The 20,304-nt window shown below is 40.4% G+C and overlaps 1 protein-coding gene across 1 annotated transcript in view; it reads right to left on the minus strand.

Annotated features, from left to right (window-relative positions):
- SMYD2 (SET and MYND domain containing 2) overlaps positions 1-20,304 on the minus strand; it is a 39,009-nt gene that overhangs the window by 2,362 nt on the left and 16,343 nt on the right. The window contains exons 4-11 of the mRNA XM_081944226.1: positions 18,838-18,898; positions 15,188-15,312; positions 14,306-14,373; positions 11,148-11,250; positions 7,419-7,529; positions 6,598-6,718; positions 3,223-3,397; positions 1,024-1,132 (exon numbers count right to left, since the gene is read on the minus strand). Of these exons, the coding sequence (XP_081800352.1) occupies positions 1,024-1,132; positions 3,223-3,397; positions 6,598-6,718; positions 7,419-7,529; positions 11,148-11,250; positions 14,306-14,373; positions 15,188-15,312; positions 18,838-18,898 (873 nt within the window). The remainder of the gene's footprint in view (positions 1-1,023; positions 1,133-3,222; positions 3,398-6,597; positions 6,719-7,418; positions 7,530-11,147; positions 11,251-14,305; positions 14,374-15,187; positions 15,313-18,837; positions 18,899-20,304) is intronic.

A 20,304-nucleotide genomic window follows, 5' to 3' on the forward strand; every position in this document is an offset into this window, starting at 1 on the left:
CTGTTACTTGTCCCAGCTTCTGCCAACCTAGCAGTTCGAAACCACGTAAAAATGCAAGTAGAAAAATAGGAACCACCTTTGGTGTGAAGGTAACAGTGTTCTGTGTACCTTCGGCATTTAGTCATGCCAGCCACGTGACCATGGAGATGTCTTTGGACAGTGCTGGCTCTTCAGCTTTGAAACAGATGAGCACCACCCCCTAGAGTTGGGAATGACTAGCACATATGTTCGAGGGGAGCCTTTACCTTTACACCGAGAACTCTAACTTCCTTTTCATCTTTGCTCTAGTTTCTAGAGAACTTCTATCATTCCTGCCTGGCTGTTGACCCACTAGAAGGCATCCCCAGCAATTGCCCCCAGAAAAGCAAAATGAGTCCCCCAAAATGAGAAAATGGAAGCAAAATCTGTGCCTCCACGTCTATTGCTTGCACACTCCTCCCCCCCCCCCACACATGGGTTTTTGTGAAGCCACAGACAAAAAAATATTTTGACTACCATATGCACTAACGTTCAAACTAGCTACTGAAATGCAATCTGCTTGGTGCCATATGTCAGCTTTGACCACAGCCAAGAACATTCAGTTTCTGAACAGCTCCTGACTGTATACAAAAGCATGAAAACTCAGAACAACTTTTCAGTGAGGGATCTTGCTGGAAACCCCACATGCATGACTTAAATTCAGCTCTCTCTTCCTTCTACCTGAACTGGAGAGTTGGAGCAACCACAAGAAATAAACTTGGAAAATCTTTGGAATCATTTGTTTTTAAAATAATTATTTTGATTGAATTATTTTACTCTTTCGGTGGCAGGCAAAAGTTGAATATGACCCTATGTACATTTAATAGGGAGTAAATCCCATTAAAATCAAGGAGGCTAACTTTCAAGTAGGAATTCATAACAAAGAACATTATAATGCAAAGCCCTTTGGAATGAACATATATTCCTAAGCAAAACATTTATATGTGATGACATGAAGGTTCAAATTAAACTAACACCAATATTCTGCAAAGACAGCAAGTATACCTTTTTGAGAGCCTTAACACCAGTTGATCTGTTTTCCAAGCCCATGTAAAGTCTTCCCAGCTTCAGCCACATGGATGCCACATTGAGGGAGTAAGAAGGATAGTGCTTACTGTAAAATATAAACACACATTTGCTTATAAAGAAGCGTGATTTCTTAGATATTCAAGAGGCATCTATTACAGCCTTGCCTTAACTTGACCATGAGGGCAAATATTTCTTTTAGAGACAGTGGATGTTTTCATGGAAGGAACTTTAGACAACTGATGCTCAACAGATCAATATTTTTTTTACAGATAGCCAATCAGGGAGGAGGAAATTCAAGAGCTAAAGTATTAGTACACCAGACCCTTGGTAGTTTTTTAGCCAGCCTAAACCAGCTTAGGACATTAGGCTCCAAGCCCATAAAAGCTAGGCAAGGATCAGGGGTGATAAATCTGATTTTGGCCTCAGGGGAAATGTGTGCTCTTGTGCTTTCCCTATCACCACTCCCCGCCAGCTGATCTATGACTTCACACTGGCATCAGATTCAAAGGAAAAGAGCTGTATTCCCAGCTAGGGGGGAAATTATGCTCTAAGATAATAATTTATCAAGGAACCTACTGATTGCTGGCTCACGCACCCATATATACAATGCTGAGGTTTCCAAGGCTGGTGCTAATGCTTCTCTGTCAATAGGCTACAAAATATAGCCTTTTAAGAACAATCTTGTTTATAGCCTTAAAACTAAAATATCTTAAGAAGCCACCAGTCCTGTAAAAATCTGCCATTTCAAAGAAATACTGGTTCTTCCCATACAGAAGGTGAGCTGGTCCTCTAGGTTTTGGACAGGGACTCCCACAACCCTTTCTTTTTGTTCATAACGGCTGCCGACTACGATAGCTGTATTCCAAAGCACCTGGAGGCAATCGGACTGCCTATCTGTGTGATGCAGAAGTGTCCATATACCTCAGTGGCTCCTAAAAATCCAAGCCAATGAAATCTTTTTCCAAACCAAATGCCTCGAGAGGCCTACTGAAGTACCTCCTGTAGGCCAGAGGTCTGCCACAAGAACCCACCTTCCTCTTCACCTAAAACTCTGCTGAACTTTTGTCAATTCCTAACTGTCATGAGCAAAATAAAAGACCAACCAGTTACAGTAGCATTGCTGGAGGGGAGCAAGAGGAGCAGGCATACTGGGGAGAAAAATGTTGGGAACATAGGATCAAAGAAAGATGCCTTATATCAGGGGTGTCCAAACTTGGGAACTTTAAGACTTTAAGACAAGTCTTAAAGTTCCCAAGTTTGGACACCCCTGCCTTATATGAAGACAGGCCATTGGACCCTGTAGCTGTGTCTCGATATTACATTACAGCAACAATCCAGTTCCTACAACACTGTTTCCAGCCACTACCAAAAATGCTGACAAATGAACCCGTGACCTTTTCCATGTAAAACATGTATATGAGTTATTGTCCTCCTCATGAAGGCTATATTGATTAGGAAAACCCCCGAGATTGACAACTTATATGGTGCTTAAGGTCAAAACGCATAGCTAGCCTAGCATTCTCTTTTCTGCGCAAAATCTGCTTCATATTTTGTGACATCAAAATAGATCCCTGAATGTTCTTAATTCCATGACTCTTCAGAAAGCAAGAGGTCAGAATACCAACCAGTCATCATCACAACATGAGATATTGGGAAGATTGGCTAACAGAAGAGAAACGGGAACATAAAACCTGAGATCTCTAATGATAGAAGAGGCCAGAGTTCCAAGAAAAGATTTTTTTTATCATAGAGCCTACCACTTGATGGGTCTTAGAGATAGAGTGCTTTATAAAATTTCAGTCACAGAGGGTTTGTTTATATAGTCAACGTCCATAGGTTCCCCACCTTACTAGTTTTTTCTCTAGAACTTTTCATCTAATCTTCCAGAGAAATTTGCTTGTGATATATACATATATTTATTCAAACATCAATGTAAAGTAATTAAACGTTGTTGCCTCAAGACAACCGATTGTCACCATAAACAGGCTTATGTTTTTTCGGGTAATTGTTTTATGTAATTTTATATTGGCACCATGCACACCAAAATATTTAGGAATGATATTTGTTTCTTTGCTCATTGAAAGGAAAGCCAACGGTGTGTTTCATTAGATGTATTTCTTTACAGATATTTCAATTTCCTATATTATACAAATTACAAGAAGAAAAGTCAGGTACCTATATGGTTTAATAATCTTCTGCCCGTAGCGCAAAGCACCTTCCCAGTCTTGTATGTACAGACAAACTCCCATGGCCTGATACATCATATGCAACATATAAACATTAGTCTCTGCAAACACAGAACCCATCTTGTCCAGACTGAGCTCACAAATCTCCTGCAGTTCACCTGGGGGTAAGCCAAGAGTTAAGGTACATGACAAATGAAAACTATATTTTCCAAGTTAGGTTTCTGAATATTATGTCCCATCATTACTGCCTCAGCTGAAACTACAAGGATGTATACTCTGTCCCTTCTTGCTTTTTGTTCTTATGGACTTAGCATTTAAAGAGATTATTAATTGTAAATATGTACCCTCCTAGCTAGGATTTTCTCTGAAGGCCTAGACTAAAGGAATTATGATGTCTTCATATGACATTTGGCCTTTGAGATGCTGTATAGTTTCAGTTCATCTTTGCATGTTGTTCAAAATCCACACAACACAACGTGAAGCTAATAGTAGATAGACAGTAGTATTTTGAATGATACCAAATATGTTCCTCCTTGCTTGTTTTCATCCCAGGGAGATGGAGGGTGCTTTCAATAAGGATGGATGGAACAGCACCCATTTCCAATCCACTTCAGTTTGAAGTCTTATGCCAGCCCCATCCTTTTTCCAATACTGATCTGTATTTTTTTTTTTAGCTTGTATGAACATTTTTGAATATTTTCACCAAGTGTATTCATAAAACACCTCATATATTAGCTTAAATGTTCAAATTATGGTTCCAATAGGCATGATGTATACGCAATTGTATGATTTATATTATATATATATATACATACATACACATACACATACATACACACACACGTACATATACATATACACATACATATACACATACATACATACATACATACATACATACATACATACATACACATACATACATAACACACACACACACATACGTTTCCCCAAAAATAAGACACGCCCTGCTAATAAGCCCAATTGGGCTTTTCAGAGCATGTGCCATAATAAGCTCTCCCCTGAAAATAAGCCTGCCCCCAACTATTTAAGCACATGCGCAACTGGTCCCCGCCATTACCACTGTACTCCCATAGAATGTGTCTCGCTTCTCCCTCCAATGCTACCCCTCACTAAAGGGATGTTGGGGAAGGGAAGCAGCCAGGCCCGCCATTATCATTGGGGCTTGGTGGGAGGTGTTCTTTTTCCGTGAGGGAATGGGGTGCGAGGTGCGTTGCTGGCCTGCCACCTTCCACCCCACCCCTAATGTAACAGCTGCCTGGCTTCTTCCCTTCCTCGACGTCCCTTTAGCAAGGGGGTGAGAAGCGAGACATGCGTCCTAGCGTGGAATGAGACTGTTCTCCTCCTGCCCTTATTCCTCTTGAAGGGAATAATAATAAATAAAAAGTAATTATTTAATTGTTAAGCATCTATAAAAACATATGCTAGCAATCACTTGCATTCTTCCTGCGATAAGATCTAAATCCTTTATATGCCACCCCTATTTCCTCCAGGAATCAGCACGTAACTATGCTCTATCTCAAGTACCAGAGCAATCCTCACACCTTTTGTGCTGTTAATAAAGGGACCAAATGGGCAATTAAGCAAACAGAGAAGGGAAAAGATAACAAAACAAAACATAAACACTGCCAGGAAGGATGTAAATCTAAGTTAGGATATATGCCTGAGTTTTACAATGTAGTTAGATTACATGACTAGAGTAATTTAGAATAATTAGGATACCAATTTGAGGGAGCCTGAATGTGTTTTCAAAATGTGAAGTATACCTATGGTTGACACGTGTTGGGGAATCTTACACAGAAAAATGGTGAACTCTTAATAATACACATTTAAGCCTGTGCAAAGATAAGACAGAGGAAATAGGCCCTCTCAGGAGAAAGAAATCTTCCCCAGAATTTTGGGATGGGGGGACTGCAAAGGATTTATTAGCTATTCCCCAGCATTTTGGGGTGGGGAGATTGCAAAAGATTTATTAGATTTTCTAGCTCGGACCCGAGGCAACTGGAAACTCGACACAAAACACTTTCTCCCTCCGTGCCTCTCTCTTTCTCCCTTCCCTTCCTCCAATTCGCTGACAGCTAACTGTCTCTTGAGCCCAAAAGGCCGGGGTGAAGAGTATCTCTCCCAAAGGCCCGTGAGGAAGGGCTGGGGACAGAAAAGAAGGATGAACAGCCAGATGCCTCACAGCGGAGGCAAAGTGATAAGAGGTGGATGACTGGGGGAGAAACCCTGGGGGCGAAATAGGTGGGCGAAGGGCAGGAGGAGAACAGTCCAATTCCACGCTGGGACGCACGTCTCGCTTCCCCCCCCCCTCGCTAAAGGGACGTCAAGATAGGGAAGAAGCGAGGCAGCTGTTACATTGGGGGTGGGGTGGGAGGTGGCAGGTCAGCAACGCACCTCGCACCCCTCTCACACAAAAAGAATACCTCCCACTAAGCCCCAATGATAACGGCGGGCCTGGCTGCTTCCCTTCCCTGACGTCCCTTTAGTGAGGGGTAGCAGTGGGGGGAGAAGCGAGACGCGTGTCCTAGTGCTACAGGAGACGTTGCGTTCCTTGCCCTTTCGTCCTTGTAAAAAAAACCTCGTGAGTTCAACTTGCGAGGTTTTTTTACAAGGGGCTTCACTGGACGAATGGGTAAGACTTCTCCCCCTACACCTGCCACCCCTCGCTAAATGGCCGGCGGGGAAGGGAACCAGGCAGGCTGCTTTTACCACTGTGGCGAGGTGGGCAGTGTTGGGCCGCGAGGCGCGCCTCTTACCTTTCCAGGTCCATCGTGTTCCTCGCCCCTTTTGTCCAGGGAAGCCCCTGGTAAAAAGAAAGAAAGAAACCCTTCTCGTGACTTCAAGAAGTTTGCTAGAACTCACAAGAAGGGTTTTTTTTTAACCAGCATCTTTTCTGAACGCAATGGCGAGGAACGCGATAGAGCTGGAAAGGTAAATGGCGCGCCTCGAAGCCCTCCCCTATAATAAGCCCAAGGCCATATTTCGTGGGTCAAAAAAAATAAATAAGACCCTGTCTTATTTTCGGGGAAACATGGTGTGTATACACACACACACACACACACACACACACACACACACACTTTCTGAGCTGGGAAATACATTGCAATATTCAAAGAACAAGAACTGTTTTCTAATCTGTACCTTAGTCCAGGAACCATGAATTAGGATGGCTTAACAATGCAGTTCAAGTAAAATTCTTTAAAAGTTTCCATTTGAGAGCAGCAACCCAAGTTTGTGGAAAATCATTTTTTGGATATGCCTCAACAAGTGAGACTGCTAAATTGAACTGAAATTTCAGCTTTGCAGAAATGGACACAAGAAAGATAACACCAAAGGATATATTTGTAATGTTTGGCCCGCCTGAATTCCTCAATCACATTTCTGGCATATCTGATCATATCTCGCACAGCCTCCGTAGACGGAGGCTCATTCAGTTTACGGATTTCCAGTTTATCTTTGTCCTGAGGGAAGATTTATAAGAAAGTTACAAAGGCTATTCCAAAAACAAAAAGAAGATCCACAGGCAAACTGGCAGTAACTAAACTGATCAAAAATGCGTAAGGCATCTTAAAACTTGGTTCCTTCTGGATGTATGGGCTAATTTCTATTAATCTGAAAGCCATGGGCTAGCTACTGTGATCATGAGGTGATCTGCAAGGCCCTAGATTACAGAAGACTGAAGAAGCAAGTTAAAAAATCATTCAATTTCAAAATGAGATCCGACTTGATTGGAAGGCTACAATACCATCTATAAGAAGAAAGTTGCTGAGAAAGTAAGAGAGTAGCTTCTGGTTTTAATTCATAAATCTCCCCATGTCTGAGGGTGGGGGATCTATGACCCTTGTACCCTTGGCTCCTGACCATTTCACCTACCTGATCTGAATTATGGAATGCTTTTGGAAAAGGGCATTGCATGGTAATAGAAATAAGTGCTGTTGTTAAGGTACAGTAGAAAGGGGAGCAGGCAGAAAATATGAAATGGAAACTTAACCTGGGTTTTAATCTCTCCTTAGCTCTAGCTGACCTCAAAAATCCCAAATCTGCTTGGGAGTCTCAAGTACTGCAGACACTATGCTAGATAGTATAAGAATAGTGTTGTGATCGTAGTCAATATACCAATCTAAGTAATAAGCATATAATTAAATGGTTAAATTGGCTTACCTTTTCTTTAGTAAAACATTCCCTGCAATCACAGGTAAAGAAATAGGAATCTTTTAATCGATCATTCCTATCTTCTGTTGGATACAATAAGTCAATGTAACTGGTAAAAATCTGAGAAAAGTAAAATGATGATTGTCTAACAGCACACAGCACATAGATTTCAATAAAGTCCACCTTATACTAGACCTGCTATATATGCTATGCATATGAAACACCAATGACAATTATTTTTCAGAACTTCAGGACATAGTAAGCTTCCAGCCAATGTAAATAAGTAAACAAACAAATAGATTCAATGAAGAAAATCATAATTCCTAACCAGAGTTTGTAACTGGGTTAATAGATATAAGGAGAGCCAGAATGCCCAGTTTAGTACAGTGGTTAAGGAGTTGGCCTAAGAACCAGGAGACTATGAGTTCTAGTCCCACTTTAGACATGAAAGCTGGTTGGGTGACTTTCAGCCAGTCCCTCTCTCAACCCAATGTCAACTCACAGGATTGTTGAAGGGAAAATAGGAGGAAGAATGAGTATTAAGCTCCCTTGAGATACTTATAAAATAATAAAGGTTGAATAAAAAAATCTAATAAACAAACAGACAAACCCCAGGAATGAATGCTGTCCTAAGCAATCCCAACCTGATTGTTTAAATAAATAGCATTGGTAGAACATACTTTGGGGCACTGCATTATAGAAGGAATATATTGAATGATCACTAAAAGCCATCTCTGGACAAATACAGCCAAACAAATAAAAGTTGCACATCTTAATTTAGCCTTTGTTTTTTTTCTTTTTAGTTTCTTCCATATATAAAATAGGATGTCAAGGTCTTTTGCTTATTTCTATTATCATAGTCAGCTATAAAATACCTGTGGTTTTTTTCTAAGTTTCATAATAAAAAATACATTCACATATAAGAAAAAGAAAATTAAAATGACCTTAGTCCCATTTTGAATCTCATCTAAAATAAAACATGATAAAACCAAGAAGGAAAGGTAAATATCTAACTGTTCCACCCCAGATGCAAATTGTTCATTCCGCCTGCTCTTTTTTGTGTCCTTCACTTTCTCACAGCATGCCTAAGGCAATGATGTTAGTTAACAGTTGCTTGTTTTTATTCTACAGTGAGTGTATTTCAATGGCTTTTTCCAAGCACAAAATATGAAAGCCAATTTAAACATGTGTACTCCCCTTCCCCAGACCGTGGGGTTTTTTTTTTTGACAGGTTTCTCATGCAATAATCACATTGAACCAGAAGATGGAGGCATAGGCCATACCACCAAAGATTAATGAGTTAAGAGTTTAACTCTACTTAAGAATCTTTTCCAGAAATTTAATTAATATTCTCTCCATTTAACCCGTTTAAACTTTTCCTCTACAGCCCTTTTGTCTCCAAAACAGATATAAGGCAGGCATCCAAAGATATCAGGGTCTTCCTGAATAACCCCATAGTAGTCAGGAATGCAGTGAAGAGGTTTTAGAACCATTGCCATGGCAAACTCAGATGAGGATGATTACACAGGAAGTGAGAAGTTACATTCAAAAAATACTTCTTCACCATGAGAAGGTGTCTATTTATCTATTTATCTTATTATTTTTCTGTTCTTTACATTTAGGTGCTTGAATTAGCAAGTAAAACTTAGTCCAGGTTTTGCAGCAATATAATTCTGAAGGCATGCAGAGTGCTGGAGAGCAATTGCATGCTCATTTACCATAATCACATATTCTTTGCTAATGAATCCAGCAACTCCACAATATCTTCTTTTGGTTAAACTGCACTTAGCCAAAATGACCCACTCTTAGCAGTGACTATTCAATCATATTGAAGACTGGAGACAAAAAGTACAGGGTTTTTTTATTTAAGAATCAGGGAGAGAAGTGGGAGAAAAGAACTGGGATTACCACCTTAGGCAGCACACTGAAAATAACCACAGTCAATCAAATCTCTAAAGATAAAGATGGAACTACATCTACATGGAAGGAAGAATGCAGTGGGGTACCCCGGGTTTCTGTCTTATGCCCAGTATTCTTAGCATAAACAATTTAGATGAGACGATAAAAGGGGAACTCATCAAATTTGCAGCAAGCTGGAAAGAACAGACAACACTTGAGAAGATCCGCAAGGATCTTGACAGACTTGAACACTGGGCCCTATCCAACAGTTCAGTGACAAGAAAACTAAGAGTTTACATTTAGACAAGAAAAACCAAATGCACATATATAGAATAGGTGGTTTACCAGTAGTAACAGTAGGAGTCTAAGTATCAGCCAGCAGCGTGCTGTAGCTGCCAAAAAGCCAATGCAGTTTTAGGTTGCATCAACAGAGGGATAATATCAAGATAATGTGAAGTGTTAATACCATTATATACTGCACTGGTAAGACCACACTTGGAATATTGTGTCCAGTTTTGGTCACTGTGATACAAAAAGATGTTGAGACTCTAGAAAGATTGCAGAGAAGAGCAACAAAGATGATTAGGGAGCTTGAGGCTAAAACATATTATGAGCAGTTTTAGGAACTGGGTATCACTTGTCTAATGAAGAGAAGGACTAGGAATGACATGATAGCAGTCTTCCAATATCTAAGGGGTGGTCATAGAGAAGAGGGGACATCAATTTATTCTCCAAGGCACCTCAAGGCAAAATAAAAATTAACAGATGGAAACTCATTAAGGAGAGATCCAACCTAGAACCAAGGAGATATTTCCTGTCAATAAGAAAAAGTAATTAGTGGGAACTCTTGCTTCCAGAAGTTGTGGGTGCTCCATCACTGGAGATTTTTAAGAAGACATTGAATAGCCATTTGTCCAAAATGGTATAGGGCCGTGATGGCAAACCTATGGCACTTATGGATCAGCCCTCAGCTGATTTTCAGCCTTCCAAACTTCCAGTTGGCTCATTTTCCGCCCTCCCAAGGCTTCCAGAAAGCCCCCGGAGCCTGGGGAGGGTGAAAAATGAGCCCAACGGGCCAAACGGGAGTTCGTTTCCAAACTTCAGGATGGCCCATTGGTCCTGTTTTTCACCCTCCCAGGCTCTGGAGACTATCCTAAAGCCTGGGAAGGGCAAAAATGGCATCCCCCGCCCCCCCCGGAAGCCTTCTGGAAGGTGGAAACAGATTGTTTCCGAACTTCCGGTTGGCCCTTTGGGCCTGTTTTTCCCCATCCACAAGCTCTGGAGGGCGAAAGCCTGGGGAGGACGAAAAACGGGCCCAATGGGCAAACTGGAAGTTCGGAAACGATCCATTTCTGCCTTCCGGGGAGGACATTTTCACCCTCCCCAGGCTTCAGGAAAGTCTCCGGAGCCTGGGGAAGGTGAAAACTCCCCCCCCCCAAATGGGAGGCACGCACGCATGCATGGGGGCAGGGGCGTACACATGGACAGGTGGGTGAGGTACATTCCATTGTGGGTCTGGGCATGAGCAATTTTGGCACACCTTTACAAAAAAGTTAGCCATCATTAGTATAGGGTCTCCAGCTTAGGCAAGGAGTTGGATTAGAAGAACCTCAAGGTCCCTTCCAGCTCTATTATTCTCTTTTTTGTATTCCACCAAATTTAGTCACTTATCTTCTAGCTGTACTTTAAAACTAGAAACCAGGCTAAGTGAATGATACCATAAACGTGATACCATTTATTTCAGCAATACTGCATGAATAAACCATTTGGCCTTTTCCTGTGCCACGTATTCATTATACATTCCATATAAGCACATAAAAGTTGCATATATTCAGTTACCTCATCTCCTGCTTCAATCTCTTGAACTGCTCTGACTTCAGCCACTGTCCCTTTATAGGTAACAATCACATTGGGGCAACAACTGTGGTTCATAAGTGCCACACTGAGAAAAACAGAGATTTTTTTTTTTTTAAAGAAACAAGCAAATACTCCAATTTATGCAAAGGTGTGAGATATATTTCTGGAAAAGGTTAGCACAATGTGAAATGGACATAACAATTTGCTTAATTTTTAAAATATGTTGCCATTGCCAGTGATTGTTTTAGAAAGTGACGTTTGCATACAATGTAGTTAAATGAATTAAAATCACAAGTTATTTTAAAGAAGCACAGTTCATTCAGTGTGTGTTAACTTTCTCACTGAAGCCACTGTACAAAAGTAATTTCACTGTGCTTGGTTTGGGTTGGTTGGCGAATTTTCAACTTTTCTATAAAGTAGTCTTTGACTTGCAACAATTCATTTACTGACCATTCAAAGTTACAACGGCACTGAAAAAAAGCGACATGACCATTTTTCATAGTTACAAACCTTTGAAACATCCCCAAGTTCATGTGATCAAAATTCAGATGCTTGACAACTGGTTCATTCGTATGCCTGTTGTGTCCCAAGGTCATGTGATCACATTTTGCAACCTTCTGACAAGCAAAGTCAATGGGGAAGCCAGATTCATTTAACAACTGTGCTACTAACTATATCAACTCCAGTAATTCACTTAACAATTCACTGTGACAAGAAAGGTGGTAAAACGAGGCAAAACTCACTTAACAACAGAAATTTTGGGCTCAATTATGGTCGTAAATAATATCCAAGAGTTAATATATTACAGAAATGATTATTTTGTGGCAACACATTGTGTTGCTGAATATCAATTGAAGTCGTAATAGAATTGATCATAGTTGAGCCACATGTCCCATAGTCCAATTCCCAAAGGATAATGTTGATTTTACTGTTTCAAGACATGAAGATCAATGCCACATTGATGGGCATGATCACCTCCAACGCTCCTTTTGCCAAGTCATTAATTAGTAGTTTCCCTTGTGGTCTATATCCTGCTCTTCCTTCCTCCAAATTGCTAAAATTGAAAACAGGCAGTCATGTGACCACATTTGGGCACTTGGCAACCAGTTCACTTTTATGACTGATTGCAGCATCCTGTGGTGAGGCAACCATGATTTGCTATGGGTTTTTTTTTATGCAGGTTTCCAATGGGTTTGACCAGTTTCCAGCAAAAGACGCCCATTCAGAATGGGTTCACTTAATGACTGTGCCATTCACTTAACAATTGCATGACTACTGCATGGCTTCTGTAAAAATATCAAAACAATCACGGCCAGTCATCTAGGTGCTTGACCTACAACCCGACTTACAACTCAATAGTCACATTTCCAGTCCCAACATCTACGTCCCAAACACCAACAGATAGTTCAAGACTATCTAGCCCAGTGATGGCGAACCTATGGCACACGTGCCACAGGTGGCACGCGGAGCCATTTGTTAGGGCATGTGAGGCGCTGCCCTGTCAGCTGGCCAGCGCGCATGCGGACGCTGGCCAACTGAGTTCACCCTTTTGTAAAGCCATTTTTTGCCCTCCCCAGGTACCAGAGGTTTTATAGGAGCCTGGGGAGGGGGAAAAGAGCCTCCCCCCCTCCAGAGGCTTCATGAGCTTCCCTGAAGCCTCCGGAGCGCAAAAAACCGGCCCTACGGGCAAACCAGAAGTTTGGGAATGGACTTCCTGTTTGCTCGGAGGGTCATTTTGACTGCCCTGGAGGCTTCAGGGAAGCCTCTTGAAGGTCCCTGAAACCTTCGGAGTGCTTAAAACGACCCTCCGAGCAAACCGGAAGTGACTTCCGGTTTGCTCGGAGGGTCGTTTTGAGCACTCCAAAGGCTTCAGGGAAGCCTCTTGACGGTCCCTGAAGCCTTCGGAGCACTTAAAATGACCCTCCAAGCAAACATTTGACTGCTTCGGAGGCTTCAAGGAAGCCTCCTGAAGGTCCCTGAAGCCTCGGGATGGCTTCCGGGGGGTGGGGGAGGCTGTTTTCGCCCTTCCCATGCTCCTATAAAGCCTCTGGAGCCTGGGAGGGCAAAAAAAACATGCAAAAATGGGGGGTCGTGCCTGTAGTGCGTGCATGCGCACTGGGGGGTCGCGCATTGCATTATGGGTGCGGCACGCCTGCACACGACCCCCCTGCGCTCCACCCACTTATGGCACGCGAGCCAAAAAAGGTTCACCATCGCTGATCTAGCCTGTACCTCAACACTATATAAACTAAGCAAATAAAAGAGGAGGCACATTCCATTTTCTCCATGGGTCAGTTGGCCAACTGGACCTCTTATTTCTCTATTTCTTTTTGACATTTCAGCATTTTCATTTTCTATGGGATTCATATACACGTTCCATATGTATCAACTTAATTATCTCCCAACCACATAAATATTAAAAAGCTGTCAACAGCCATAGTGTAGGGTAAAATCACCTATCTTAAATTACAATGGGCCTCATGAATCTAATACCTTAAAGCCTTCTTAATAATGGTGAGGATTTTAACTACAGAAGCCAGACCCCTTGACGAATTCCTGTGAATGCAAAATTTATGTTTGCCTTTGAAGTGTTTGATGCTTCTTTTGCATCGATTCACAAGGCTCAATTCTCAGAGGTCCAAAGAAATCAAATGTTATGTGTTTATCACATCTTTCTCTCTACATAGGTAGGCTACTACCATAAAAGATTGTAATACACATATGAGACCATTGACTCTATTGTGGTTTATATCAGGTTTTTGTAAACTGAGTCTTACTGAGTTCTTCTGATTGCCAACTTTTGGCTATTCTCCCAAGCAAAGGTCTCTGGAGGAGCTATTGCCAGTGGAAGTAGACAATAGTAAGTTAGAGAAGTAAGTTATTTTACTCTGCCTAACCTAACCTAATGCAAGTTCTTCTGTTTAGCAGACATTCCTAATGTAGAAAGAGAGATGCTACTTAGAAAATCTGCTTCTTGGGTTGAACATGGAGTAGTTGAGAATGGTGTCTGAAGTACAAGTTGGAATAAGGACTACTGGCTCAAGTCTGTAAACAAGCTAGAGATTTTTTTAACATTTATTATTGGAAATAACATTAATACACTGTGGAAAAGAATACAATATTATTTCTCAAATGCTTACTCGGGAAATATTGCTGATCCCAAGTGTGAAAGTTCTTCATCTTCAATTGTGAAGCCATTGCAGTTAACCTGAGAGAAGGGGGAAGACAGAAGCACTCAGATCTTAGAAATAAAAAAAAATCCATTGGCTTACTTCGCTCTGCATGATTGTTGACCCCATTCATCTGTACCATGCTGATTAATCTGATTATAACACTGCTTATTCTTAATTAAGTCTTGCTGTTGAACTACCAGGATTATATAAGGAAGCTTATGTAAAGTTTATTTATAATCTAATTTTGCCTGAAAAATTAGAACTGCATAGCCTAGCTGGGGCAGACCAAACCACACAAATACCATAAAGATGGAAGGCTGGGAGGAATTTTTTTAAAATCTCATTCATTCATTCATTCATTCATTCATTCATTCATTCATAACATTTAAATCTAAAAAAATAGAACCTAAAATGGTAACAGTCCAGAAAAACATGAAAGTAAATTATTCCTACTTTAAATTGCTTAACAAATAATAAAAGTATATTTTATTTCTTTGGGAGAAGAAATTCAGCCTTAAAGCAACTTGTCATTTAAGCATGTTGCATTTTATCTGAAAATTCCCAAGCAGAATTCCTTGGAACCTAACATATGAATCTGATGTGGTTTCGATATTAGCATGCTTTCAAAAGAAGGGATTTGAAAGTCAATATGCCCATCTTTTAAAAAAAATACAATACAAGAGGAAGCAATCTGTAAAAAAATAATAATAATCTTTACAGTATTGAAGAATCAGTGCAGCCACAGTCCAACTGGAGGACTGCCAAGAAACAATTGCAGAAATTACAACAGTTTTGTACCTCCTGCGCCATTGGAAGTCCATAACCCCCTTTTATCTTCAACCACCTTACCTGTCCAAAAAGTACCACAAGAGCTTCATTATCAGGGTATTCCATGTGCTTCGAATAAAAGTGATGAAGAGCAGCGATATCAGTTTGAATCAGCTCCTTCTTTTCATTGTCAAGCTTATCAAGATCTATGACAGAAAGGATATTTTTAACACCATAATGATCACTTGTTGTCAACAGTAAACTCAAGCTCAAGATATTATACAATCTATGGAAAAAACATCTACCATTCTTTTACTGCAATAGACAATGTTACTCCAATCTTGCCCTTGTCCAGGATTTGTGAACATGAGTAATTCTCAGCAAAAATGTTAATAACCAAGACATTTTAACTCTGTATGTATGTCTGTGCATGTACTTTTGAACCAGTCATAACTCCTTGTGAATGCCTAGCCAATTTTTTGGGGCAAGATTTCAGAAAGGTTTGCAGCTGCATTTCTTCTTTGGGCTGAGAGAGTGTGATTGACACAAAATCACCCAACTGGTTTTGCCCCTAAGATGGGATTGGAGCTCACAATCTCTAACCTGGTAACTTAACCAAACTGGCCCTCAACCTTCAATCATAGAGGGAAAAAATTAACAACCAAAATTTTTGCTAATCCTGTAATAAAATTAATTGTCTTCGTTTTAAACCGATACCAATGTTATGATATCCGAAGTGAATAATCCTGTTTCACTAAAGCAAGAGAATTCAAAAGGAAAACAGATTTTTAACATTGCTCAGATTTTAGAATTTAGGACTAGAAAGTGATTGAAAATCAAATGTCAAAAATGTCTTCAATCATGCAAAAAATTACATGCCTAAATAACCTGTTGTGCTGTTTTTTCAAACTGTGATTAAAGAAGAAAGCATCCTGAGAAGCGTCATCTGAAAAGACATCTATTAAAGTAGTTCTAAAAGTCTAAATGAGTAAAGGTAGAAGTAAAAATATTTCATTTTGAACAATTACTTGTTAAGCCAAGCTTATGTTATATTATGCTTGAGAAACATTTAAAGTATTTGCATTGTACCCTTTTTCTACAGGGACACCTTTATTTAACACAAATTGCAAGTCCTTCAACTGAGTGAAGGTCCAACTGTCCTCCCCCCACTCCAATGAATCTGGCCTGAATTCATAACCTTCACTGTCCAAGGAGCTTCCCTTGAACCCCTAAGTGGGACTTTTTAATTCTCTAGATCAGGCAACAGTTTCATCAATTGATTGAAGAGCCAACTCTCCCTACTTGCTTTGTCCTCTTTTACAATTGCGTTATTTCTATGTCTGACATGGGGCAATGTGGAGGGGGGTATTTTCTCTCTCTTTCTCTCACATACACATACAGATATACCATGCAAGGTACCATTTGAATACTAATAAGCACTTTAGCACAGGATTGAGCATTGACAGAGTTTTAAGCATTCATTAGTAAGCTTGTGATAGTTCCAACTCTGTGCTAATGCGTTTTTATTTATTATTTCAATTTATATACCTACACATTTCAGATTCTTGACTTTGGTTGGCTTACAAATTAAAAAGTACAACAGCATGAAGTGCAATCTTGAAAAATATAAAAAGCCCATGAAACCATCTAAAGGGCTAAGTAACAGAATCCATAGGTCTAAAAAACCTAATCTACAATCAATACAATCAGTGTACAGGTTCTACTGCACCTCCAGATCCCCAAGCCTGGTGGCACAGACACATCTCGTCTCTCCATTTGATCTATTCTACTTGATCAGGCTCTCTTTTGGGAGTCCCAGGTGATAGACCTCAAAGCATTCCCCTTCTGTTGGACCTAATGGGGCAGGTAGATGTAATGGGGGGGGGGGTATTCCTCAAATAACCCAGTCCTGTGCCTTGAAGATTACAAGGCATCACCAGCATCTTGAATCACATTCGGAGGAGTTCAAGAAGAAATTGGTCAGACAATTAGAACTAGTGGAAAACTGGGGATTTTGCCTTTGACAAGTACAGCATAGTGTGTTAATTTCTAGGTTCTTGTTGCTTGACAAAAAACACACCCTATTTTCTTTGTTTCATGATTTTGTCCATGGTATGTTATTGAACACGTCCATGCGCACTTGACCAGGCTTTGCAAACCTATAATAAATTGTGTGGAGACTGAAGTACTACGAAAAATAAATTCATCTTGTCTTGCAAGGCAAAGGGATAAGGCAGACGATCATGAAAGCCATAAATAGGAGAAATACATTCAGAAGTTCCCTTATTGATTTTTCTCCGACAATACTACCATCACATACATAAAGAGTTAATCGCAGTAATTTCCATAGTTTACTTTAGGGATATTCGGAAAGTGGAAATCATGAAGGACATGTCAGAGTTGAATGGCAATGATATACAACAGGGGTGTCCAAACTTGAGAACTTTAAGACTTGTGGACCTCAACTCCCAGAATTCTGGGAATTGAAGTCCATAAGTCTTAAAGTTCTCAAGTTTGGACACCCCTGATATACAACAAATACTAGTGGACCTTACAATTAGCCTCCGAGCAGAGGTGGGTGTCACATAATGTAACAACCGGTTCGCCCAGCACTGAAAATGTAAGTGTGCGAGCACGCATGCGCACAGCTTCAAATACACGGTGATATAGGACAGGATATAGGACAGCATCAGGGTGGGTAGGCTGGCCCACCTGCTAGTCGCAACTACTACGACTTGCCTGGTTTGCCTGAACCGGTCCAAACTGGCACAGCCCACCAGTGACTCCGAGACATATCAAAAAACTGTACCATCTCTAATTTTATGACTTGTAGCAACAAAACTGGCTATTTAACATTTTACAACAGTAATAGCTACAAAAGTTACCCTCGGCCAGGAATATTGTTTGACAAATAGAAACGACATAATTATTATCTGGAATTTTGATTATCTTTCCCAAAGTTATCTGGGAGAATCATCTGGGAAGGTAGATCAGGGGAGGGGGTTACTCTGTTCCTCATTGGCTCTGTTCAAACCATCCCAGCAAGTCATAGTTTAAGTACAGTTTGTTTAAAAAGCCACAACTGGTTTGGGCTCACTCTTACCAATGATTAATAATCCAAAATGGATGCATTTATATTTAACAGTATGCCAAAATCAAGGAGCTCAACAGTGCAGTTTTGCTTATTGGGTTACTTTAACTATTGCACTAGATCCAGATATCCAACTGTAGATGAGAGTCAGGAGAAAAAGACTTTCCTTTTATACTTTCTCCCATCAGCCTACAGAGATGCACATGGCTATCCTCAAAGGGGGCAAGAGGGGACCCAGTCACACAAAAGCTAAAACTTGTGCCATTTTTCATGTGTACTGTCATTTTGGATTTTCAGAGTTTCTTGTGGATAACCACCAAGTGAAAAGGGGGAAGACGATAGAAAATAGGCAGCAGTTCATATTTATCTGCTCCATATTCAGAAGATGCTTCTGCCATTATTTCAAATCTCTCCTTTTTCTCTCAACGCCCCAGTCCAGGCATCAGGCCTGGAGGAAGCTTCTTGCAAAGGAGGCAAGAAGAGGATAACCAGAATTCAGTTATTCCCTGCCCCTCACCTCTGTCTACATCCAATCCATAACAGATACAAAGTGAGTATATATGTAGAAAAATTAGTAAGCCTTTCCCCCCCAAAAAAGCCTTTTCAAAATCAACATACTGTTTCCTTTATTTTTACTTACGGGATTCAAATTCTTTTATAGAAAGGAGTTTCTCTGACTCAGTCCTTTCCGGGTGTGTTTTCTGGTAATGGTGCAAAAAAAGGAGGGAGGAGGGAGAGAAAATGACTTATTGAAAAACCTCCAAAGTATTTCTTCAGGTATTTGCAATTGTCACTTGCAACAATCATCCTGTAAAGACTGCAGAGGAGGGGATGAACAGCTTTTCAGGTTTACCTGTCACAACCTCTTACAATACATAAGCCATCAAGAGATATAGAGCTCATGCTGGAATTTGCATGCATACATATAGGAGGAGTGATTGAAAAAAACGCTCCCTTGTTTTAGTTGCAAATCTGGGAAAAAACCAGCTAAGAATAGCAAGCAGTCAGACGGCTTTGAGGAAAGTGAATAATCTCAATGTTGACAAGAGTTCAAAAGCAACACTCCAGCATTGGCCTAAGGCCACTCCTTTGTAATCTTGGCCATTAAATGTGAGTTTGCAGGTGGCCCAACAGCTGAGGTTTAGAGACTTTAGTTTGCATATTTAGTTTTCATATTCCATGTAGGGCCCCCTTCCTTTCCCTGCAAGCTATAAAAGCCCAAATTTATTCCAATGACTTTTCATCATGAAACATCTAATTTTGCTTGTAGGTCACCAGTAGACTATGCTTTAATTTGAAAAAGGGAAAGGGAGAAAGAGAAAAGAAGCAGCAGAGAAGGAGGGAATCGGTGAGATTACCCTGCCAGTAGGTCTTCAGCATCTTTTGTCTATACTCTACCTGGATTGTTCTTGTCAGATTAGCAATACTCAGACATATAGATTTTCTTCAAAGGCCATCCTTTATGGAATTTAATTTTTCTTTTAATGGCAAAGACAGACACGCTGGAGAAGTGCAAGAGCAGTACAATATAGTCACTTAGAAACGTGCAAGCAAGCAAATTCTCCCTGTGAACAAATTCTGAGGCATGCTTCTCACCAATCCAAGAATTATATAGGAAAGACTGTCCAGGTATTTTGATTCCAGTGGGGTTATTTCTATTCTCTGTGCTCTCTCTTACCTCTCTTCTACTCAGCTGCTATCCTTGCATGGTAAAATAAGCTAAGATATACCCATTCATGCAGTTATCTCGAAACCAAGGAAGAAGGTATCTTATTCAAGGCAAATTTTGATATAATACTTTTTTCACATTGGATTACATTTTTTCTGAACTGTTTGCTTTTGAGCAAATTTCAATGGGCTAAAGCCAAAGTGGGTCACCCCATAGCAATATATCCATTAATCCTAAAACAAATTAAGCATGTGCTGGCTAATTTAGGCCCCATTGGTGTCACAATATTCCAATTGTTTCATCTTTGTTAAGCCACCTTGCTACAGGATGTGAATCATCAATGGATGCATAACATGTGTCTGAACTATAAAGACAAGGAAAATCTCCAAGTTATAGAAAATATGACCGATGGAGCAGTGAAAATCACCTAGCAAATAG

The sequence above is a fragment of the Natrix helvetica genome (genome assembly GCF_964273705.1).
Source record: "Natrix helvetica genome assembly, chromosome: 2".
Classification (NCBI taxonomy): Eukaryota; Metazoa; Chordata; class Lepidosauria; order Squamata; family Natricidae; genus Natrix; species Natrix helvetica.